This window comes from Egretta garzetta, unplaced genomic scaffold (assembly GCF_000687185.1).
Source record: "Egretta garzetta isolate BGI_Z169 unplaced genomic scaffold, ASM68718v1 scaffold209, whole genome shotgun sequence".
In the NCBI taxonomy this organism is placed as follows: Eukaryota; Metazoa; Chordata; class Aves; order Pelecaniformes; family Ardeidae; genus Egretta; species Egretta garzetta.
In genome coordinates, this window is record NW_009260839.1 from 1,705,902 (window position 1) to 1,731,260 (window position 25,359).

Sequence of the window (25,359 nt, forward strand, 5' to 3'; positions counted from 1 at the left end):
GCTCTTCATAAATATTATCTCAAAGGAGATGAAAATGAAATTAAAGAAAATCAGAATTCATCCTTCATCTTTTCTATGAAAGGGTTGTGAAAGCATGATTGGGATTGCAGCTTCCTTTCATAGGTTTTCTTAACTTTATTTTGGGTCAATTTCAAGTGCTACAAATTGGTGCAGCTCCTAACCTTTCAGGGAAACCATGCTAGGTTACACCAGTTCAAAATCTGACTTATATTAGTAATCCTTACTGTATTTAAAAAAAAAAATCTTATTACTGATGTTTTATATCAACATAAACATTCAGTTGTTTATAACTGAATTAGAACAAATGCACATTCTTTTCTTTGACAATTGAACAAAATAATTTAACAAGAACTTTTATAGTAGAATTAATGTTAGAAATCTTACGAAAGTACTGTCAGAACCCTGTGCAGTTTCTATCTTTTTGATTTGTCCAGAGTTTGTTTCTAGGTGATGTCCAATATAAATATTCCCTGTTTGAAATTGAAGCACCTGTGGATAGGCAAATCCTTTGAAGTCCCTTCAAAGACCTTCAGTGATTTCTTTGAAACCTTGAGCTGTTCTTCAGTGGGACTGATGGTCATTTCGAAGATGCATTGCAGTAGGTTCAAAAAACTGAAAAAGTTTAGAGAGAAGTTTAAGCTATGGGTTGTAAACAACTAAGTTAATCAACAAACCCACCTGATTTCTAACTGTCTCAGCAGACTTAAAATAGAATTGCATTACAAGGGAGAATCCTCTTACAATTTGATGTTTATTAACTAGATCATCTAGGCTCAATTGTAAGTATATATGGCAATGACTGGTTTCTCCTGAACTTTATTTTTCCAGTGTTTAAACTGAAACAGGATGTAACAATGCGCACTGCAAGCTTTATGAACATTAACATACTGACGCTAAATACTTTTCCAGTCGTTTCTTTCTCTGTTATTGTTTCTTCCCACTTGACATCACTAGCATCCCATCTTCTCCTTCAACCTGTTATACAACTCTTTTTCTGCTGTCATACTATGTTCTCTGCGTCCAAATAATATCCAGGACTCAGCACATTCAGTGACTTTGTACCTTCCTCTGCTCCCAAACATAAAAGCTGGCCTCTGCTTGGTTTTCTGCAGTTTATCATCAAAACTTTAACATCATATCCTTCTTTAGTTTGATTCACTCCATCATTCTGTTTCATTACATTAAAAACTGCAAAATAACGTTATGTGTAAAAATTAAGACAAGTTACTTTAGAAAGAAGATGTGTAAGAAAGAGGCGAGAAAAGCATATGCATTGTGAACAATAGGGCAAAGGTAGACAAAGTACTTCTATTCTTCTCATTAAAAAGGGCACTCTTTGCCTTCTAAACCAAGCAGTTTTTAAAATAAACTAAGCATGCAATTCACCTGCCAAGGTCACTGTAATAAATCAGTATTCGGCTCAAAGACTTAGATTTAAAACAAAAACAAAACCAAAAGATGCTCTATAACAAAATAAAAAGCTAGAACAACTTTTTCTCATTTTTCAGATAGGTTTGTTCTCCTTTCAAGAACTCCTCTTATTTGGTAATCTAGACAAATGTGTATTGTTTGTTACTGTATAGAGCTTTTTGTGTAGTCTACAGAAGAACATGCACCATAGAAACATGCCTGTTCTATTTTGCATGTATAAATCATGGGGATGTCACATCTTCAAACCTTCCATCTAAATTAATTACAAACTGACCTTACGTAGTGAGGGAGCAAGTCCTCTTAAAGTAACTTTCATATTACAAAGGGCTCAGTCATATTGCTATAGTTAAGCATCTGTCAGCATTACAGTTATAAACCCTTTTGAGAGAAAGGGGGGCTTATCGTATGAGTATCAGCATTTTCTGTGGTCTAAAAACTGGCATCTGTTATTTCAATTGGGGATTCTTTCATATACGCATTTTCAGGTGCCTCCTTTTACTCTACTTTTATGTTGTCCTTTGGTTATATTAGGTTCTAACAATGTGCTGTCTAGCAAAATGCAGGCAGAGAACTGTATTAGCTTCATTTCTATACTTTTGCCAATATAAATGCTGTCCTGCAATGCTATTGTTACTCGCCATGCAAACCAGCTTACATTGAACTATCTTTTATGTATCAAGTTTCATGGTGGGTGACTGCTGCTGAATAAGAATCTTTTCCCACTGGTTCCAGTGGAGAATAAAACCATTTATTTAAATATGAAGGCCAGAAGATCATTTTATCTCCATTCACGTATGAAAAGCAGTCAGCTGAAGCCCTTCATTTCAACTTGGAAATTTTTTTTTCTTCTTTTTTTGCATTTTTTCATTCAGAGAACGCTGGTGTTTTTCTTAAAAATGTAGCAAAAGATTAATTTCACAATGAAAGTTTGTTACTAAACTTCCTGGTTTGCTGAGCAAGACTTGATTCAGTATATATGGAAGTACAAATACAGAGTTCAGTCTAAGATATTCTTGCTATCTGCATAATCCTGGCTGTTCTGAAAAATAATATTCAGATGTTTAAAGCATACATTTTATTAGAAATACCTTCTTCATTACACAAAATTCAAAATCCTATACAATTTCTGTGTAATTAACTTACTCTCAGTTTACATGTATAGTAAGAGAAAGGATGATTAACCTGATGTCTTCCACAAAGAAAATGATTAAATGGAGGGGGAAGAAAAGATACTCCAAGGAGCACTTTGAAAAGTACTCAAGCCCCAAGGTTCTTATAAATATAATCAGATACAATACATGAGAATGACTTCTTCATTTCTGTAACATATGGCCCATTATTTAAGCCATAAGAAAACTGCTTTGTAGTGCACAGGATTACTACCAAACAGCTTAGGAGACAGCTCCTCATTCCATCCAACTCTGTCTTATCACATTAACAAAGCTGCTCATTCTAGCTGATGCACTGAATCCAGAAGTAATAAATGATTCTTGCACTTCCTTCAAAGTCAAAGGAAGACTCTGGCTGGAAGATAGAGATATGAGTTTAAAATTACCTTTGATTCTAGTGCTAATAGCCTGCTTTTACAAACAGATTCGTGAAACACTTCTTGATTTACTCTATATGCACCATCCAAAGACAGTAGGTAGCTGTTTGGTATAGGAAGCTCCACAGTGATAGACTTTGGTGAATGATGTTCTGCACTCCAAAGTACACTAATCAAAATCCTAGAAATCTGTACTCAGGAACTTCTGCACAGGAAATTTGGTTGTTTCAATGAACTGATTAGTTGGGTTTTTTTTAATTTTGTTTTTTAAACAAAAGCCAAATGAACTCAATGAAGTAACTCAAAAAAGAAAAGCTAATATACCTGAAATAGCACACAAAATGCATTTTCTAAATGAAATTAAATTTGTTACCTAAATAATAATGTACCAATATTTAATCTTTTGGGTTTGAGCCTGTGATTGAGTTGAACTGGCCTTGAAGCATTCCATGCTTTGCTCACCTAACTTTTCTATCTCCTCTGTTGAATTGAAAAGCTTACATATTTTTAATGTATTTTTAAAGCAGAAAAAATCCTGGTTTTCCTTGAAAGTAACAACTGGTAAAGTGATACAACATATTGAATTAGAAATCTGGCAACGTATATCGCAATCATTATTAGATACAACCGAGTACACAAACAGGAAAATGTAATTTATGAAGAAGAGCTTGATCAACATTTTCTGTAATTGTTGACATTCTTCATAATTCAAAACACCCCAGCTGTCAACATTGTTCTGTTTTCTAAATCTTGCTGCTGGATTTCTGTCCTTCTATATGGCTACTACAGAACATAATTTCTGAGTTTGTGAGCACGTTTGTGAATTTGCAAATGTGGCATTTTAAAAATATTTATAGTCAGCACTATGTCCCAGACTTCAGAAATATTTTAAAAGCTTAGTTCTAATATAACTATTAATATACAAGGTTCAGTGTAAACATTTCATTACTACTAAGGGAAATTGCAACTATGTTCCAAATATTTCTAGATCCAAAATGTGAATGGTTGAATGAAATCGCTGGAGTTATGGCAAGCTACACAAGCTGAGGAACTGGCTTCTAAACAGAAACTGTAATAATTATACATGAGCTTTTTTGATACTTCCCTTCTCTGATTGAGATAAGTAATTTGCACACATAGTCAATATTTTAATAGCAGGATCAGTAACTCTGGCACAAATGCTAAATTTAGCATTGGGCAGATTTTGAGTGGCCAGGAGTTAGCAGCTGTGACCTCTTGAGAGAGACATCTGCAGGAACATTTGTAAGAGATAGTGCCTCCTATCTTCCTGCCCTCCTGATTTCATATAAGCTGCTTGGCAGCACACTCCATCTTTGAGAGACAGCATTTTCCAGCTCATACTAGTAGCAAAAATCAGCAAAATTAGAGGCTAGTAGCCTCTGCTTCAAGCAGAGGCAAGATGCCACCAATCAGCTGATCAGCACTGTCTTGTTACTTTGAACTGCAACATCTCTTGGCTGCCCGTGAGATTTCCCTTGGCCTGCTTTACCTTTAATCTAGGAAATAAAGGTACAATCTGCTCACCACTCACACCAGATTGTCAGCCTCTGTTTTTATTGATGCAGGGACTTTGTGCACTCAGTACTATCTAAATACCATCATTATCTCTCTAGCTGTCCTAAATAAAGCTAAATGTACCAATCATATTGACTGCAATGTACAGTGGGATTCAAAAACTCTATGGCAACGAGGCAAATGAATGTATTTTTTACCAAGGAAATGGGAGACTTAGCTGTATTTAGGTAAAAGGGAAGAATTAGAGAATTAAAGCATTAAAGACTTAAAGTTTAACGACTAATCACTAATTGATTATTCTAGACATGCTCAATTTGCAGGGCACACATCTCTTCTGGTCCTCATGGATATCTGAAGAGATGATCACTCTCTGCCTGATTCAAACAAACTTAAGCCAAGAATTTAGCAGCTTTATCTGCATAACACAGTTCAGCTATATGAAGAAACAGGAAAAATTAGTGTTAAAATGTATAAAAACAGGGACTCTTGATTCACAATCTGTATACTGCCATTGTCAATTCTTCACACTGTGGATAAATGTTTAGAATGAATAGCAAACTTTTTGGGGGAGACTTATCTTATTACCTCACTGAGCAAACCTTAGGAGATATTAAAGTTCTTATCTCCTTCACTGCATTGCTTGAACAGACAATTCTACCATTCCTTACTGCAGATTGGAAGATTAAGAAATGGAAGACTTAAGATTAGTTTGTTTGCTGGGAATGGTGTCATATGTTGTCTTACACAATGTGTTCTGCTCAATGCAACATGGCATAGAGATGAGTGTTTACATTTCTTGTCTTCGAATACCCTTTTTGCATTGTACTGAATGCCACTACTACTGGAAGCCATAGCTGATTTTTTTAGAGAAAGCTATTATCAGTAATTTTCCTCAGAAAGGGATGATTAACCGGAGCTGCAAGAGTAAATGAACAATTGAACTAATATTGGTCAAGTCAACTTATTACATATTATAAGCAAGTATTCAGAAATTCTGTTACTCACTTCCATAGTGTCTTTTGAAAGATAAACGACCCAATATACCAGGTTGAATCCTGCGAATGCCAGTGGAAAGAGAATCCTAGAGTACTGGTCTATTTTACTTGTGCCTCCAATGGGGGGTGGTGGGGGGGCTGGTGGAGGAACAGACACTGATTGAGACTGGGATGCTCTATTTGATATTATGCTGGCTTCAGGAGACTGGTCTGCCTGAGATGTTACGGAGTTTACTCGCTTCTTCAGGTTACAGTTGGAGTCAGAATGCTGTGGAAGAAAAAAGGAGGGGGGGAAAAGGGTGATTTTTGGATACAGAGTCTTAGGTTTTGTGATCATTAGGCTTCTCTCTACCTTTTTACTCAACTTTCTGGTTTTATTGCTTCTTCTCTGCTATAGAGCAACCTAAGGCAATTATAAAAAAAATGTACATACACAGAGATACATTTTTGGCCCAAAACTTTGCTGTAAAAACATTTTTAAAAAAAAAGTGGTTTCCATATTTTAAACATGGTAATAAATGGAAGCTACAAGAGAGAAAAAGAAAGGCAGAGCTAAAAGAGGGTAATGGCGTATCTAAATTGCAATATATTGGAATGACTGAAGTTTTTGTAGATATAAATCAAGTTTAAACAAAATAGCACATATGGGCTGGCTCAAGTGCAGTCTTCACTGTGTGAGCCCATTGATGAGTTTTGGTAAACACTCACTTAATGGAGTCAAGCTGTCACACTGTTATTAGTCCCCAAACTAGCTGCTGATGGACTAGAAAACTGCTGCACAAAAGGAAATGGACTAACTTTACAGGTGCTGAAGATGTGAATGCTAAATTGTCCTGTAGTTTTTTTCTAGGATGAAATTTCATTTTCAAATATTTTCTCATGATACCCACAGTGGTTTCATGCATACGACTGAAGACAAATATTCATCCTAACAGTAGTGGGACTATTTTTATTTTCGTTTCTGGTAAAATGAAACCAAATTATTCCTATATTTTGTGTAATATTGATAGCCAGATCCAATTACTCTTCAGAAAGCTGTATGAAAACTCTTGAAAATTTAGCCAGACCTCAGAACATGTAGAGTTTACCTCTTAGTCGCTAGGCTGACATGTATATTTGTTATGTACACCTGTTTTATTTGTGGCCAAACTGCCATTTTTTTTTACTTTCACGAGAGTAGAAGTAATAGATTTCTTCCTTGCAGAAATGGCTTAGGAATAGGATCTACCACAGGCTCTAAGCCTGCTCTAACGGACATCAGCTACCCACTAACATAGTAGTATCAAATGAGAGGAAATTTTCAAATACTTGCTACTGCCACTACCCAGGACTACCATTAGAAATGTGGATGGATGGCATCAGCCATAAGATTTGTCTGATGGCTGAGAAAATACAGAAGAATGTCTAGAGTGTCGAGTTATTTTTTATTGTTTTGATTAAAAGTACTCAAATTTTCTATTAATAGGGAGCACTAGAAATACCTTAGGCTCTAAAAAGCAATGCTAACATACAGCTATATAGTTGAGACTGAGTCTAAAGCTTCATCAATAAAGGATTGCAAATCTTATTTTCAAATTATTAATGAAAAATCGTGTGCACAGAATTACACGCCATACGCAGCTATTCTTCGGTTTAAAAAAGCAGCTTTTTTGGTCAGTAGAACTAGATGACTGAATGACTGAAGGTGATAAGGGAAGTCTTAGACAATGTAAATAACTTACAATACAACAGCATATTAATCTATTGTAAAATGGAATAGTAACATTCGAATGATTTTAAGGTAGCAAAATTCTGTTAGATATGCAATTTCCAAAGTCATTCTTTGGGAATGATTTAGTGACAATCATTCACTTAAATGTAGCCCACACAGCTACATTTTGGGGGTTTATCTTGCAGGATTTCTGTGCATGGAAACAGATTTTAGTCAATCAGATAAATGACTGAGTCGTTAAAAGGAGAAGCAGCATTTTCTGAAATACATTGCCTATACTTGTATTTGGGCCACAACTTCCAGATAAAAGACTAGCCTAACACACCTGGTATCTCATGTATGACTTAAAATAGTTATAACAGGAATTATCCTTTTAGCAGTCAGTGTTACTGCCAGAGTACCAGAACAATTGACATTGCTACAACATGACGCCAAGTTCTGCTCATGGATGAATGGACTGGTATCCAACTGAAATGATGGAGAGATGAAGTCCTCACAGCTAATTTTAGTCTAAGTAAAAGGTGGAGAGAACATAATCTTATTTGGGAAAAAAAAAAAAGTGTTTTTTCTGTATATATTTCTTTCACCTATTGCCCTTTTTCTTCCCCTACATCCCATCAACACTTACAACTTGCCATATCCCTCCTTCTTCCACTTTGCCATCTACACATTAAATGATTAGTATCATGTTATGAATGGATATTAAATGGCATTCATGTTCAGGGCTGTGCCTATCTGGAACGCAGATGTTTGGTTTTGTATTCTCCAGTAACACAGCAAGCAACAGACAGATTTAAATGGAGGATGATCTACAGATGTGTCACAGAAACAGAAAGAGGGTTATCCATGTCCACTTGCGCTAATCATAATAATAATCCCACTCTATAAGCAGACTGACTGACAGAGCCTGGGCTACTGCTTACATTCAAGTTGCTATTCCATTTTGTTTGTATGCCCTGCTTTGAATTGAATTGTAGAAGTTTAAGGTAGCTTGTTTTTCGCTTTACTGTGAGATAGCTTGACCTTTTGTGAATAATGAGGGGTTCCTAAAAATGTAAGTGCTAAGGTGAATCTTAGCCCTTTTTACCTGCAGTATTCTGGTATAAGGTGGGTCAAATTCTGCTCTGGATCATTCAATCATGAATCGGTTGTTATTGTACTGAAGTGATAGTAGGCAGAACAGATGTAGCATATGGTCTGTGGATGATGTTCAGTACTGAATATATTTAGAATGTAGAGGTAGTAAAATCATTGTGATCATTTGAATAGGCACTTGGAAAAGTGTAATCTTGGTTATTCTTTTATTTATAATATTTATTAAATCTCATTCGTATGGAAGGAGGATTGCTATAGAAAAAGGATTATCTCAACGTGATTTCATCTTAAGCTGGAGACAGGAAGCTCTGGAGTCAGTATGCATCCTCAGAACGTGGGGAGCACACTAACTTGATTATGCTCCTACTTTGGGGAACAGTTTAGGTCTGTTTCTATCAATGGAGTGATATTAATAACTTCTTGTTACCTAAAATAACTTAGTCTGGTTTTCAGGAAGGACCAGTGCATGTTACTGTCTCGGTAAAGCTACAGGTTTTTGTCAGAGTCTTGACCTGCTGAGGAGATGGTTTAGAGTTTATATAGATCATTAAGAAAGTCCCTGAGTAGTTCTTTAGACTGTCTTTAACACCCTCATGCGCCCATCCAGCAAGTCAGGGTCAAGACTGTTTTCTTGTATACCACTACCCGGGATATGGAATTCTAAGTCCAAATTTATCTCAGATTGTAATGAAGATGTTTCTCAATGTGGTAGCTGACTGTAGACCAGACTTGCTGCTCCAGAACAACTCATATTTTTCATTGGAATTCACTCCTAAACCAAGAGGAGGAAGGCAGCACGAGGAAACTGTATCGTTTCTTATTACAATTGAGTTCTGAACAGCAGCTACACTAATTTGGCTACTATATTTAGATTTAACTTTTCCTTTTGACAAAGATTACCTACAATGACATCATGAAACTTTAGCAAAACACAGAGAGAAAACAGGAATGAATAGCTGATTTTGTGTAGTTCACACAGCCAATCACTCAAATAGTAAAGACTCTTTTACAAGTAGCAAGAGCAACAAGAAGCCTGAGGCGTGGCACACGGTGTCATAATGAAATAATGAATCTGAGTTACTGAATCCTGATTCAGAGGAGTACTCTTGCACTCATGTGGAATGCTAGTCCCATCAGGCAATTAAACTTGTCGCTACATATGACTACAGTGACACAGAATGGATTACAAGATCACTGTTTAATGAGAGATACCATAAAACTGGACTAGACAAAGACTGGTATGTATACGGTCTAGTAAGATAGTCTGGCTTCTATGAAGTTTTTGCAGCTCAGCTACCTGATCCTCTAGAAAGCTCACAAAGCAGTCTCATCTTGTCTATAAAGGTGCTGCTGCCTCACAACTCCCATCAATATCACTAGAATTTGCTTATGCTCAGAATATCTCAGGACGCTCTCAGTAAACTGCTTGGCTTCCAGGTTAAAAAAAAAATACAGCATATATAACCTTGGAGTAAACAGATTTCTTTGCCTGCTTTTTCTGATTTTTATATGGATGCTAACTGCTTTTTATGAAGGCGCTTTGTTCTTATGTTTTTTTTTCTCAAGAAATTTCTATAATTCATATTTGTAAAATTCGCTACTCTGTTCCTTGGTACTGCAAATACATATTCTCACTATCAGTTTAGATTATGACCTAGCAGTAATATGAGTATCTTACATATGGACTCAGATACTGGCTAACTTCAAACAAATTTCTATCTGTATGTTCTTGTTTATCTCTCTCTTTTACTCACCTATATCTCTTTTTCCTGTGGGCAGTGCAGTAAAAAGAGGTTTGTGAGAATAAGCTCTAAAAGTTTAGACAAAAAATTGTGCTATTACTCCTGTTCTTTATAATTTATTGGGTTAAGGATATTGAACTTTGCTGACATCCCAAAACACACAAAAAACCCCAACCCAGAAACAAAAAAAACCCTAGGACCAAAACTCTATGTCTGTACAAGGCAGAGTACCAAGTTAAATATAAAACATTCTTTCTCCCTGCCCATCTCATTTGTAGATACAGTTTGAGTAATTTCAACCATTCATATTACACACACAAAATCACATGGTAGTGTTTTTGCTTCCAAAGAGGGAGATAAGCATAGTTTATCCCCACATCCAAGAGTGTGATCTGTAAAAACTCTGCTTAGCTACTGAACAATCCATATGCAGCACCTTGCAGCGGGGAAGTTCATCACATTATGTAAGATCTCCTTTTGGGCATGCACTACGGTACCTCAGTCTTTATTGCCCTGTGCAGTTTAAGTATCCATCTCATGCCAGAGATTCATTATAACCTATAATTGAGACATTTCTTTGTATATCGCATATATGGGTTCCGATTCAAAAAAAATGTGTATTGCAAACATCTATAAACAGTGTTCTGCATGATCAAAAGCCCAATATAGTTTAGAATTCATTAATAGTCCTAGCTTTAGGCATCTCTAGGGATTCTAAGTTTCCTTTCCTAGACATATTATGAGGAATAACATGAAAATTTGTTTTCTTCATGCTTTACCCTAGTAAAAGAGTTAAATCACTTATGTTAAATTACTCACTTAGAGCATGGAAAAGCCATGTTCAAATTCTTTTTTAACCTTCAGGGACTGAAATTCACCTCTCAAAATATAGCTTAACCATCAGGTGAAGGTGGTTAGAGAGAGAGGCTGTTACCTTATTACTTCAAAGCTGGTTTACTTTGCATGGAAAATCTAAAGAGTCATTAGAGGCAGAAAGCATAACTTTGAAAAATACACCATGCCCATTGTATTAAAATTGCTGTCATACAAAAAAAGTAAGCCCTAAGGAGAGCAAAGACTGGAACCCTAGTCATTCTCTTTTCAATGTGAATATACTACATTCTTCCTAACATCTATATGTAGAACATCAGAAAAATCATATAATTAGCACAGACCCTCTGTCAAAATATGTGGTTATGTTAAACAGATTTAAATGTTCAAAGTCACGTTCGGCTCTTAAACTTCTCAGTGTCAGTCCAGAACAATCCCTGTCTCTTTGCTAAATTTCTGCAGCATATAGAAACTCCTTCTTTGAGTGTCTAAATGAAACAGAATTACACAAACAGCACTAAGAGGTTGTTCTGATTTTTTTTTCCTATAGTTTAACTTACTTTAGTTTGTTTTCACTGCCCAATTGCAAAAAAGGTTCTGGGATTAGACTTCAATGTTGAACAAAAAAAAAGTCTAAATCCAATTCATCTTGAATTTTTCTATTTTTATGTATGATATCAGCTACTTCTAAACATTCCTTACTGCCCTGCATTGGCTTTGTAAATCAGACAAATATTTAACTTGAGCAGAACCAAATAATCAGCATCTACTTTCCTTGTTAGGATGACAAAAAGTCAATATAATTGAAAGTTGTTATTTGTTTTTAATAGCCTCCTGGTAATCTGCAATTGTGGAGGAGCAGGAAGGTCTCCCTAATTTGATTGAAAGTGCCATGTTCTCGGTCAAGACTTTAATGTGTATAGCTGTTTCTAGGATGATCTCATAACAGGTTGTTGATAATCCAAACAGAAGTGCTCTCCTTTCAGTTACAGTAGGATATTCATTAAACATACTCAATATATTCTGACGTAATTATAGAAAACTAAATCCTCTATACCAAAGTGACATACGGCTGCTCTGCAGTTGGGCAGGCTTGTTAAAAAGAATGTGAATAATTTTCTGCCCAAGACATGTTATTTTGAAACACAGGGACAATGCTATTTGTAGGGAGAAGGAAGCTCTCCCAGAAGTATTTCATGGCTCTATGCTGTTTTCTGTTAAAACAACAGGTCTTTTAGAACATAACTGTAATCAAGCTACCATCTTGTAACAATCTTTGGCTTTTACACGTAGTGTCTCACATAGAAAGGATGTCTTTTGATCCATGGTATGTACTCCCTGACCATCTCACAGAGCATTGCTTTCAATGGTGCACTCCAGACAGTATCACCAACTCCCTTTCCCCTGCAACTTCCAGTATTGGGATACTCATGGATAAAGGAAGCCATAATGATGACAGAACATGACTGATATAGAAAATACACATTTGAAATGGATTAAAAAGCTAAATTCCATAATGGTTTTTTTATATATGTATATATGTGTATATATATATATAACGTTTGGGGTTGACATGCTAGAACAAGTTTGGTCACCATATGAATAAAAACAGGTTTCTGTCAGGGTCCAGATGACTACTCAGCTTGTTGCCATCGTATTTTGGAGTGGAACACCCATAGTTTTGTATTTCACACAGGGATTGCCTGCAGCTGACAACGAGAGCAAGCCAAATTCTGCTCTCAGTTAACTGAGGCAAATAGAGTGGCTTTCCTGGAACCAGAACAGGCATGCTGGGCTGTCAGCAGTTAACAGAGTCGGATCATTGTCTCTCTTACTGAAACCAGTGTAGTCCAATGACTTGAGCAGAGTTTTCACCACTTTCATTAGTACAATAGACCAGAATTTGGTCTTCTGCTTCTTTCTTTTCTGACTGTACAGGGTTTTGGGCTACAATATAAAAACCTGTGAGAAAAAGTTTTGTTCGTTTGAATAAAGCAAGATTTTAAATAAAATTAACTAGACTGAAGGGGGAAGGAGACTTTTTGAAAATGTTTTGCAAGATTTTTGGTTTGTTTTTTTTTTTTCAGGAAACATAGTTAATATGGAATTTAAGAAACCACGTTTATCTTGACGATTTAGGCCCTCAGTTAAGGAGCAGAAGGTTCTAACTGCCTGTTTTATAACGCCTTTGAATTATCATTTATACTAGAACTGTCTCCCTGGGCTTCTCTTACGCAAAGCAGGAGAATAGGTCTCCTGTCATACAGAAAGTACTAGTTCAGATAGCCTAGGGTTATTCCCACTACAATGCTCCTTAACCACTCTTCAGGCAATTTAAGATAATAGATTATTAAAAACATATGGTCTACATTGTTACTCTTAATGTTTCTACTGGTAGCAGTGTTCCATTGGCAGCTGTATAGCCATGAAAATTTTCAAGTAAGTACATGTCACTTTTTCACTTTTATTTTTACAAATGGACTCCCCCAAACTAAGTAAAACTTTACAATCTTCAGAAATTTTCTCAATGTAAAAATAACACCTGACTTCCATAAATGCAGAAGACAGTATGCACTTTTGACATACTGTTCACTACTCTTCATCCTCTGCCTGCCCTTTCATATTGCTAAAATTCTGACAACTTTCATGCACTTAAAAATCACAAATAAGAACACTAGCATTACAAGCGGATTAAAACCTTTACTATCCTATCTAAAAGAGCATAAATAAATAAATAAAAATAACAGATTAGAAAATATAAGTTACCAAAGCCCAGGGTATGAGAAAAGGGAAATATTTTAATTACTTTTTTTTAAAATCAAATACTGTAGACAGTTACACATTTTAATGTATAAGACATGGGTTCTAATATATTTCTTCCCAGTGAATTAGAAAACAACATTTTAAGCAGAGAGGCAGAGTAAATGGGGAGACAAGGCAAAAAGAAGAGTAGGAGAGTAAGATAAATTATGCAAAGGTTAAAGAGTAACAATTGGGCATTGCAGCAACCAAAAAAAAGAAAAATCTGGAAGGAAAAGTGATGAAAGCATTTAGAGGCAAACAAATGCAACAAGATGGGGCAACAAAAGCTAAACCAGGATCTCAGAAACAGCTCCTAAATCTACAATAAGAAAGAAACTGTTATGCTGTGTGCCTTATTGAAACATAACTGCCTTAAGACAAGTAATGTAACTATAGAAGTACAAAGCTCAGTAGAGGATGATAATCCTTAGGAAATGGTCATATATTCATGCAATTAGCCTGTGTGCTAACTACGCTGTTGGCATTTGAATCAGCTAGTTCAGGTCTGTTTCAGCTGAAATTATAGCACTGACTGCAGTATATCCATCTATCTGACAACATACAGAACTTCTTTCCCCCTTACCATGCAAAAAAAAAAAAAAAGAAAGAAAAAAAAAAAAAAGCCTCTTAAAATCTGTTATCCTGTAATTACTCCTTTTTTTTCCCAGTATGCCTTTCTGGAATGGGACCTTTTAAATCCAATAGTTAATTCTTCTAGAATCCATTTTGACTACATTGTCTTTCCTTCAATTGTAAGTACCCTTCATTTTTATGATCTCGGTGATTTTGCTTTTTCTGTTACTGCAGACATAGGTTCTCATAGACAAATGTCCTGTGAGAAAAAAGCGGTGGACATACAGGGCTTGAAAATTACTGTCTTTGACAATATGAGCTTTGAGCAAGATCATGACTATAGAATTTTGTGGACACTGTGGGCTGTTTTAGAGACTGAGTTTACCTTGGGACCTTGATGTTATGGGGTTTACTACTTTTCTAAATCTGTATGTTGTTAGCTAGTTGTAAATAATTTTCATGAGGAAATGGTTGCAGTCTGCTTCATAGGTGTTTATTTTATTCCTAGATGCTTATTTTTTGCTTGTTTTTACTTGGAAAAGCTAACAAGTAAATATTTACAAAATGAGGCAGATGTGTCTTCAGTTTGGCTCTGTGTTTGTTTGTGGCTGAAGCCCCTGATAAGAAGCTTGAAGTCTTTTTTTATTTCTTTTTCTTTTATTAATTTGTTCTACAGCAATTTGCTGTTTGTGCTTGACTTGGTCTGCAATGATACAGAGACCATGTAAATCTCACCCACAAGTACTGGAGGAGCCACAACCATCAGGAGTATGTTCTAGTACATATGGGCGGAGGGTTATTTTTTAAAACAGTTGTCTTCTAGAGATGGTTGGGGAGGACAAGGGGGAAGGCAGGATGGCAGCGGCTCTGTAGCATCTGCTGTGAATTCACCAGCAGTAGCACGTGCAGCATAGACCAAACTGTTTTCATATAACTCAGCAGGAGGTTCAAATAAAAAAAAGTAGCTTTTTTTCCTCTTCTTGGAAACCTCACTACAATTAACTCCAACTTGAATAAGGAAGTGGGTGTAGGAAAGATCAGAGCTGTTATTCCTCTTCATTAGGCAGCAGATATCAATATTTTCCTCATGCTACATAAAGCCAAGTGATCTCTTTAGCTTTTTTCTGATAGCTTGCCCTCAAAAAAAAAAGTCAATAAAAGACTAAAAAATAAGCTTTAGTACATTTTAAAGTTCCTTCAGTCTTATGAGTAATTTTTTTTATTTTACATTATTTTACTGTTGCAATGTTCTGCTCATTCATTCCAGAGTTGTTCTCAGCCAAATATCATGACATTGGGGAGGGGAGAATTATGTCCTAAATATTGGCAAATACATACTCTATTTTCCTCTCATTGTTTTTTTGTAAAGTTTAAATATAACTATAAATGTTTACTAGTTAAAATAAATGTAGATATGAACATTGCAAATATTGCCAAAACTAAATCAGCCTTTCTGCTGTCACTTCAAAACCAGTGCAAGATTCTGCAAACATTTGCTTTCAAGCTCCTTTTAAATTTTTTGGACTTTCTTTTGTATTTTCTTTATATAAATGTGGTTTAAAAAACAAACAAAAAAAAGCTGTGGTTCTGAGTTAAAATGTATAAAGATTCGTTTCTTTTTGCTTTTATATATTTAGTGAAAATAAAAGGCATTTCTTTATTATATCTTACAATGTCTTCAGGTATTTTCCAATATTAAAAAAGTTGTAAGCAAAATACAATATGGCTTACAAGCACAGAGCTTCCCAATTGAAGTGAAGAACATTTGTTGATTAGCTCCAGTGAGGACCAGTAGCAAGATGCTGTAGAGCTTTGGTTTTGCTATTGTATGGAACATGTTAATTATTAATTTAATTGTTTGAATGTACCCAAATGTTATAACTTTAACTACTGTTTATAAGCAAATGTGGAAAAATGATTATATGGTGGGTAAGGTGTTGCCCTGGTATTCAAGAGCTCTTAGATTGACTTCCTTATTCAACTACAGGCTCAAAGGTTTGCAGAAGGTCATTCAAATTCTGCTATTCCTCTCAAAAAGGGAAATGTAGTGGTAGTAAAACTGATTTTAAAAACAGGAGTGCTATAGTGATAAATATTTTAACATATGTTGTGAAACAGCATTCATTACTTAGCCCAAGATGTAAGGAATAATATTTACAAGCAATTCTGACATACTTTTTTTGATACTAGAAAGCCTTCCTGTCTTTCGCATGTGGTAAAATCTATCCTTAATCTTTACATTTATGTTTTTCCCCAAGCCTCCACCAACACAGATTTTTATGAAAGTAACAGATGCCAAGTTTATGTAAAGGCTAATTCCTCTTCTTCCAGATGACCCACTTATGGTATGTACCAGTGTACTACAGTGATCCCATAATCATCTGGCCAATGCACATGTTCATTCCATTGTACAGTGTCTTACAAATTCTGCAGAATTACTGAGAGAACAACAGCTGCCTGACCACACTGCCTAGAGCATTGCTCAAGAGAAGTATTATGGGTAACAGTCTAATGGCTTTGCTTAAATATCTTACCAAATAAACATCTCTCTAGTAAATCATATATCAAATTTAAATAAACAGTATGAATAAATGAGTCTTTTCATTTTCTGAAATAAGAACAATGTCTTTGATAAATAGACATGATCTGGTTACATAATCTGTTTCAGGTTAAGATCACTTTAATATTGTTTTGCATTCACTACTTCAGCTGCCTCTTCCTATATGATGCTTATTATCAGAAAAGCAAGCAATTACCGAGACAATCTCGTCCTCTGCCGGTACAGTTGCTGCTGATAGTGCTGCTGCCAGTGCTGCTGCCCTGGCTGCCTTCCTCATTGCTCTCTGAGTCTGAAGATTGGTAAAGTAGTTGACAGCTGCAAACTCAATAAGTGCAGAGAAGACAAAGGCAAAGCACACAGCTATGAACCAATCCATGGCGGTAGCATAGGACACCTTGGGCAAAGAATGGCGTGCACTGATGCTTAAAGTGGTCATTGTTAGAACCGTAGTGATTCCTTGAAAATAAGAGAAAGAAAATGGGGGCATTAGAATTTTGCTTCAACCCTGTTACTCTTAATTTCATACGTATTAAAAAAAAAAAAAAGCTCCTCTTTGGTTTTAGCTGTCATCCTATGTACCAGTTAACTAACAAGACTGCTGAGTATTTTGTATTCTTAAGTAATTAATGTATACTGGCTTCAGCATCTAAAAGCTCTGAACAAATTTCAGTAATACAGACTGAAAGTTAAGATAACTACATACTACATGGTGCAGCTTCTTAGAATTCTGATAAATGTGGGTATGACAAAATTCAGGCTCACACTATGAAAGACACTTTACTTGAGGGATTATAAGTGGAATGTTTGGCAGAAATCTAGACTAACATACTGTCATTTCCCAACAGTGATCCTCTCTTTCTCCTGTTGTGGCACAAGACAGACATGGCTTACAGAACCCTCACTGAATCAATCAAATTCTGCATTAAAAACAGTGGTAGGCTATGATCCAATACTTCTAGTAATAAGAGTTCAGTCCTCTGTGCAGTTGTCTTTAATCACTGGATGCATTCTTTAAGATTCACTATCTTGATCTGAAAGTGCCCATAGCTACAAATATGGAAGGATAAAAAAGCTACTTCTCCAGAGCTGCTTATCTATTTTCATACAACAAATCTGGTCATGTAGCTCATGGGCCCCATAATGTTCTTCACGTGAACTCGTGAATTTATTCTTTCTGTTTTAGCGTGTACAGCATTAATAATGTAGGAAATATACTTACTTCCCACTGCTGCCTGATACAAGCAAAAAGTGCAAAAGCAAACTCATTTATTAACATGAGCCTCTGTGAGTCATGTTTACTTATAATTATGCCTGCTAGAATGTGAAAACTGCAGGTATTTAAAGACAGTAGGGTGGAGAATACCCTTTCTGCTCTTTTCTGCAGCTGGGAAAGGGTAGGTGGGAAAGTAAAAGATGCTATAATGTCATGTTGTGATGATGAATCAATATGCTATGAATGGTGCAGTGTCATTGCATTGCTGCAACATCGAGACAGGGTGACTTGATAATTTTCAGAGGTTTTTTTGCAACTCTTTCACAGGATGTAGCTTGCCAGCTGTCTGAGGTTAACTACTTCCCAATGTCATTAGTTAACATGTTATAATGAAATGCAAATAGGAGATGGTATAAAAATATGTAGGATCCCTACTTCTCCCAAATCTGCCAGACTCATTTTATAATATGAATACAAGTATGCTGAGATATATTTCAATTTCAGAGGTCCAGAATGAACTTTTCAATATGATGTGTGATTAGATTAGAATCTGTCCATGTGCTAGTTAGTAATAAAAATGATTTATTCTGTGTCTGAATAAAAACTCACTGCAGCAGGAATTTAAACTTAGGAATAGGATTCCTATTCTATTACAGATATAGATAAGACTTCTCTCAATGTGGAGTGAATATTGATGAAATGCTCTGCACTGTGGAAAACTACTTTATCAAACTGAATGCCAAACTACAGCTGGTAAACTGTGTCACTGATGATTGTTTACCCTTCACTTTGGTAAGTTTTGAAGAATCTGTTACATAATGCAAATACTGAAATATGTTATCTTTTCTTACTAAAAATGAAACAACAACAACAAAACCAACCCAAACACCTTTCCCTATCTGAGACTTTATTATAAATAAAGTTTAATGACTAGATATTAATTTAAAATTCCTAGGGTGACCTGCTAGGAAGGTAGAAGCTGACTACTGTCTTTCTGCAAAATAACAGATGATCTTTTTGCCAGGAATGAAAAAGATCAGATAAAGGCACATGAAAATGTGAAATAATAGCCACCGGTATATGGATTCAGAGCATACTTAAAATTGGGCCTCCAATAACCATTATTCTTATTTTAAGTAATTTCTGATAACACCATCCTTCATAAAACTTCACACATATATACATATATATGTATATGCATAGCTACATACATAGCTTCACATAAAATAAGAATTTCCATACTAGCAATCTGCTGTTCTTCCCAATGACACAATTATAAAGAACATGAGTGCCTCTTCAAGTATTTCTGTCTCCCGTTTTTCACTTGCAGGTCTGTAAAGAGCAGGTGCTTACGACCATACGACCATTAGTTTATCTTTGCAAAACATTCAGACTATTTATTGTAATATCACCTGCAAAGGATAACTGGCATTCATTCTGGATGTAAAGACAGTTGCTAAATGAATTTGTTCCGAGAAACTGGGCACACTATTGTCATTCTTCTACTATTAATTTCTCTTCTCTAAAATTTATAGTTTAGGAATTTACTTAGAAGTAAAACTGAAAATTTATAATTCAAGTATTTGCAATATGATGCAGAAAGGAGACTTCTCCATTTTAAACCTTTTCCTTTTTACTGGGGCCTGAAAGTCTTTTTTTGTCATAAGGAATTTACCCTCTTTTCCTTAGACGAAGGTATTTAGAATCCATGGGATTTTGAATTAGTAAGAGCTATAAATTCAGCCTGTGCCTGCGAGAAATAAGAATGGAATAAGGACTGAAATATTCTTTTAAAATGCCAATGTGACTAGTTTTCCACAATACTGAGAAAGGTCTCTATTTTACTGTTTTCTTAAAATATTTTCTGTTTCTAATGCTGTACTTACTCTTCAGTATGACATCTAAGAGTTGTTATTCCAGGGTGTGGGGTCTCTATGTAATTATTATTAATCAGTCAGCTAAAGACTTATTTGCACATTGCTTCAGGCATACAGAATTGACTTCCACTGCCCACTAGGTAGCAAATATGTTTTACTCAAAATGTAGAGGATGAAACTGTATACTCTAGAGACGCAACATAAAGCCAAATCAGGTAGCATATTTGGTGTACAAACTTCCTATATATATGTTAATGCTTCAATTGCAATAAACATCCTTGAAAATCTATTGCCTGATATTTTAATATTTTTAAGCACTTAAAGAAATCCCAGTTACCAGAAAATAATACCTGTAAGTGCTTAATGATTCCAAACTGCATCCTAACTCCCAATGGGGATTTCAAGAACAAAAGTGTTGATCTTCCTTCAGAAGCACCTGAGAAAGTTGTGTTCACTTAGCATTCCTAAAAGTTTGCAATGCTTTTATGAATACCATTCCATGTAGGTAGGAAATGCTGATTGACTGAAATCAAATTATATAAATTCTGTAGCACGCCAACTACAATTACAGACTCATTTTGAATTATAAGGCTTGTATCATTTATGCTTAGGGAACATATAACTGCCTTCTTACTACTGAAGATACATCTCACAAAGGGAATTTTTTGTATAGAAATACTGGGTTAGGAGAAAATCGATAGGGTTGCAAAATGACTATGTATGGGTAGTGGATTCATGAAGTTTTTGACAAGTTTTATTATTTTTGCTTAGTATTTTCATGGTTGTTTTTCTAGAACAACAATTCAGCCAGTGAAAGTTTATCCCTTAGCAATGAGTGCAGTTTCAGAGCCTATCAATATTGAAGTGGGGGGTGTGTGTGTCAAGTTTAATAGCAGAGCACACACTAAAAATTAAGGAGACAAACCCCACAGCTTTAGGAGCATTAATTCAAACCAGTGGAAAGAAAAAAGGACTCTGCCATGCAATATTTTGCACTTCAGATCACAACTCCAACCTGTGCTAGGGACAGGATTCACCTCACCTAACTTTATCCAGTCCTTGCTAGTTTTTAGATACCTTTGTAGACAAGAGGAAGAGAGCACTTCAGAATGAGTGCTAGACACCTCATGTTAGATGAGATTAATTTCATCCCATGTGATTTTTGTTTTAAAGTGTTAACTCAGATTGGTTTCACAAGAGAATAAATCAACAGAAAAATTCCTCCTTAAAAAATTGAGAGGTTGACATTTACTCTGAAATTGTCCCTTCCTGCACATGAAGAAATATTGAGGGGAAAAAAACCTATCACAAACAAGTCTAGCTAACCAAACATTCTCAGTAAAGAATTTTGACCCTCATGGGCAGACTGAATATTATTTGGTTTAATTTTAGTATTTACTTTTGTTCACTGAAACTTACTAGCTGTCTTGTCCAATACCCACTGGATTACAGCAACTGTTCAATACAATGGATTCAATACAGTGAATGAAGTGAACGATAAAAGAACAAAACACGAGTACCAGCCACGGTTCTTGCTGGAACAGATTCTTTGTTGATCCAAAACACAACTTGAGACAGGACTACAGTCATGATGCATGGAATGTATGTCTGAATGAGATAGTAGCCTATTTTCCTTTGAAGGTGGAAATAGAGCAGCTGAAGTGAATATTCGCCTAAAACAAACAAGCAGTGAAAGTGATGAATGAATGGTATATGTGATGCTGAGCTGTTCAAAGACCTTAATGCAGCATACCAAAAACTGTTCTGGCTGGAACAGACTCCTTGTTAATCCAGAAAGACACCTGAGAAAGAATGACTGTCATAATGCATGGAGTATATATCTGTATCATGAAGTAGCCCATCTTCCTTTGCAAGTGGAAATAAACTGTCATGATTACATATTCATCTGTTAAGAGACAAGTATGTCAGCATTATTTTGGCAACATATAAGTAAACATTATTGGCTTAAATCCAACATACTGTGTTCTGAGGAAAGCACTTACAAGCCTCCTAATACATAATAAAAATAAGCTGATTAAAAAAAAGTAAAGTGACCTTATGGAAACAGAGGAGAATAATATTCATTTTACTGGGGTAGGAAGGCGGGGGAATTCTTAAGAACTGCATGAAAAATTGTATGCTTCAAGGGACTGTATTGAAAAGCCATCTTTTAAGAGACAATGGTTAGATTCTTTCCAAGGATTTTACTTTTTAAAATGGCAAAAGATAATTAAACTAATTTGGTTCAATATGAAAAACACATGTAATTTATTTTCAAGATGTGTTTTATGATGTCAATAGTTCCCACATGGCTACATCTTACCTGTGTTAGATTTAATTGTTTCACTAGATACAGTTTGTCCTATGAGGTCATACTGGAGGAGACTGGAAGACTCCTGTGGTATTTCTACTGAATGCAAGGGTCCTTTTTTCCATGTATAAATTATTTCACTTTTTGGATAAGCATCTAAGTTACAGAGGAAAAAATTACTATTATTAATTATGTCATTTATAAGCAATTGAAAAAATAAGTAGCATGACCCCTTTTGTGGCTCAAATAGCCACAGAAACATGCATCCTGCTTCAGCAAGTTCCTATCCTCATTAATGACAAAATGCAAAACAATCTACAATAAAAGAATGGTTGAGGTGGGACCTGGTAGGCACTAGCTTTTGTTTTGTAATTCACTATAAAACACATATATTGATTACCACATATCAACTAAATATTTGCAAAGCTAGAATATAGTAAATGTACCATAGCTTTTATGACTTGTTGAAGGACCCACTTTGACTACTAGATGTGTAAGAATAATAAACAATAAAATATGCTTCAACAATCATCCTTCAGTGAATAATCCTATGTGCTTATGAATCGTCTGCATCTCAGATTCTAGTATAAAAAATGTAATAAAAAAAATCAGCTATGTCATTAGTCTCCTAGAATCTCACTTCTGATCTTCTCACATACATGTAGACCAAATGTATTACTAATAAAAAACTGAAAGATACAGAAAAACTTACAGCTTCCAAACTTCAATGGACAAGCATGTCCATCCATAGGGAAGTTCACCAACCGCATAGGACAATCAGCATTAATGGTTAGTCTAGAATACATTATAGTAGATGACAATGAAAAAAAATGGTATGCAGGAACACTGCTGAAAAATCAGAAATAAAGGTCAACAAAAAGCAGAAGCATAGGCTCTCACCTCATTGTGTAAAGAATAGTTCCATTCTGCATAATTCTGAAAAGTTTGTTAGGAGTTGTCATGTTATGAGCAATTGATTTTTTTCCATTTCTAAAAAATGTGTCTGGTGTCCAAATTTTACTGACCATTAAATTGTTCAATCTCAAAATTTCAGTTGGCCCACTAAACTTCAACCTCTCATCAGTCCATGTCTGCCGAAAGAAGACATCCATTGTGTATTCCTATGGAAAATAGATAGGTGGTTGAGTTATGTGTGGGGGCCAGCAGTCCCAAGTTGCAATGTATACAGTAACTCCATGAAAGACCCTAACACACATGTCAATGGCATTTCATTCACTGCTTAAAACACTTAATCCTATTACCACTAAGTACTTACTAAAAAAAAAAGCTGGCCTATGAAAACTATGCTATTTTCTTATTTAAAGAACAGTGACAAATTAATCAGTGAAGAGACAATTTGATATGAATAAGGAAAAAAACCTCATTGTCATCTCAGAGATAATAGTTTACTTCAAAGTGCTGGAGGTCTAGGGAAATGCAAATGTCTGATTTACTATCCTTTCAAAGTGCCAAAACAAACTATCAATGTTTAATTGCCAGGAACAAAGACATGCTTGGTGCCTCTTCTGCTGCCTACTTTGGATATTCACAAAGAAAGGACTGATGTGAGTGAGCCACATCACAGTAGGATTATGGTGTCAAGTTAATATTAATCTAAGCTATTTTTCCTCAAAAATTCTTAGTAATTGTCGTGGTTTAACCCGGCTGGCAACTAAGCACCACGCAGCCACTCACTCACTCCCCCCTCCCTCAGTGGGGTGGGGGAGAGAATTGGGGGAAAAAAAAAAAAAGGTTAGAGCCGTGGGCTGAAATAGAGACAGTTAGTAAGAGAAAATAATAGTAACAGTAATAATGAGAATGCTAAGAGAATACACAGAATATACAAAACGAATGATGCACAATGCAATTGCTCACCACCTGCCAAATGATGCCCAGCCTGTCCAGAGCTGCAATCACTCCCCGAGCTGTGATCACTCTCCCCGCAACAGACCGACCAACTACCTCCCCCCGATCATGACGTTATATGGTATGGAATAGCTTTTTGGTCAGTTTGGGGTAGCTGTCCTAGCGGTGCTCCGTCCCGGCTTGTTATCCACTTGGCTGAGCAGGAGAAGCTCAAAAAGTCCTTGAGTAGTCAAAGCACCACTTAGCAACAACTAAAAACATCAGTGTGTTATCGCCATTCTTGTAGTACTAAATCCAAAACACAGCACTATGCCAGCTACTATGAAGAAAACTAACTCTATCCCAGCTGAAACCAGGACAGTAATATTCTCACAAGCCTTCTAGAAAGGAATTCTCTACAGAAGTTGCTTAGGAAATGGAGCTAAACCTTGGCCGAATGCAAACGTGTAAGAAGGCAAGGTTATGCCTTCTCTTGGACTGACTCATAAAGAGGTGGAAAAACTTTTGGTTGTATCTTGGGGCCCACAGTTCCTTGCCTGCAAACTGGACTGCAGGCTCAGGTGAGCAGGTATTGGAGGAAATGTACAAAGGCAAAACTGGTAATCAAAGTCAATTTCCAGAATGAAAACAGCAATATCATCCTCACTCCAATAGCTTAACATTCTGCTGGGGCTGCTGCTGTAATTGATGGAGTTCACCCAAGTCCACAGCCACCTGAATTTGGGGTCACTCAGCATGACAAGGAGCAGCTGTCTCAAAAATAGCACCATTCCCCTACAGCTGCTCATTAGGGTATCTCCTACCACACAACCTTCCTGCAAACCTATGTGTTGGGTCACAGGTGCTTACAATCTTCTTAACGAGGTTAAAGATGCCTCTTTAACCCCCCATCCATGGTCCCCCTGGAGGCTGCTATTGCTCTCTGTGTCCAGTGTTGGGTCTGGACTACGGGCTGCCCTGGCTGGCTCTGCTCGGGAAATAGCTATATGCAGCTCCAGCCAAAGTGCTCCCCTGGGCTCTAGAGATTGTAGAGAAGATTAAGCCTCGTAATCTGCTTTAATGACGGTCAACTCAGATGCCACCGTAATGAATCCCGGGAAAGGAGAGCAGGGGCGGCAAGCAGGGCCCTTACCATCTCCACGTCGGACACCGGCCCAAAGCTGGTTACGTAGATGTCCGTTTTCACTTCTGTCACGGCGCCTGCGGGACACGGAGACGAGCTGGGAGCGGAGCGGGGTCAGGGCTGGCG

The 25,359-nt window shown here is 36.2% G+C and overlaps 1 protein-coding gene across 1 annotated transcript; it reads right to left on the minus strand.

Moving 5' to 3' along the window:
* Positions 1-582: 582 nt before the first annotated feature.
* Positions 583-25,305, minus strand: GABRA6 (gamma-aminobutyric acid type A receptor subunit alpha6). Its single transcript, XM_035902497.1, has 8 exons — positions 25,243-25,305; positions 23,145-23,365; positions 22,957-23,039; positions 22,257-22,400; positions 21,687-21,839; positions 17,040-17,299; positions 5,540-5,797; positions 583-633 (listed from the first exon to the last, which is right to left on the minus strand). The coding sequence occupies exons 1-8, from the start codon at positions 25,243-25,245 to the stop codon at positions 583-585; spliced, it is 1,173 nt and encodes a 390-aa protein (XP_035758390.1). The 5' UTR covers positions 25,246-25,305.
* Between the last annotated feature and the right edge of the window lie 54 nt (positions 25,306-25,359).

Excerpts from the sequence above, each read along its gene's own strand:
- GABRA6 (XM_035902497.1), bottom strand. Across the intron at positions 22,401-22,956 it reads TCCATTGAAGTTTGGAAGCT|ATGCTTATCCAAAAAGTGAA; the intron begins GTAAGTTTTTCT and ends TCTGTAACTTAG. Across the intron at positions 634-5,539 it reads TTTCAAAAGACACTATGGAA|TTTTTTGAACCTACTGCAAT; the intron begins GTGAGTAACAGA and ends AAACTTTTTCAG.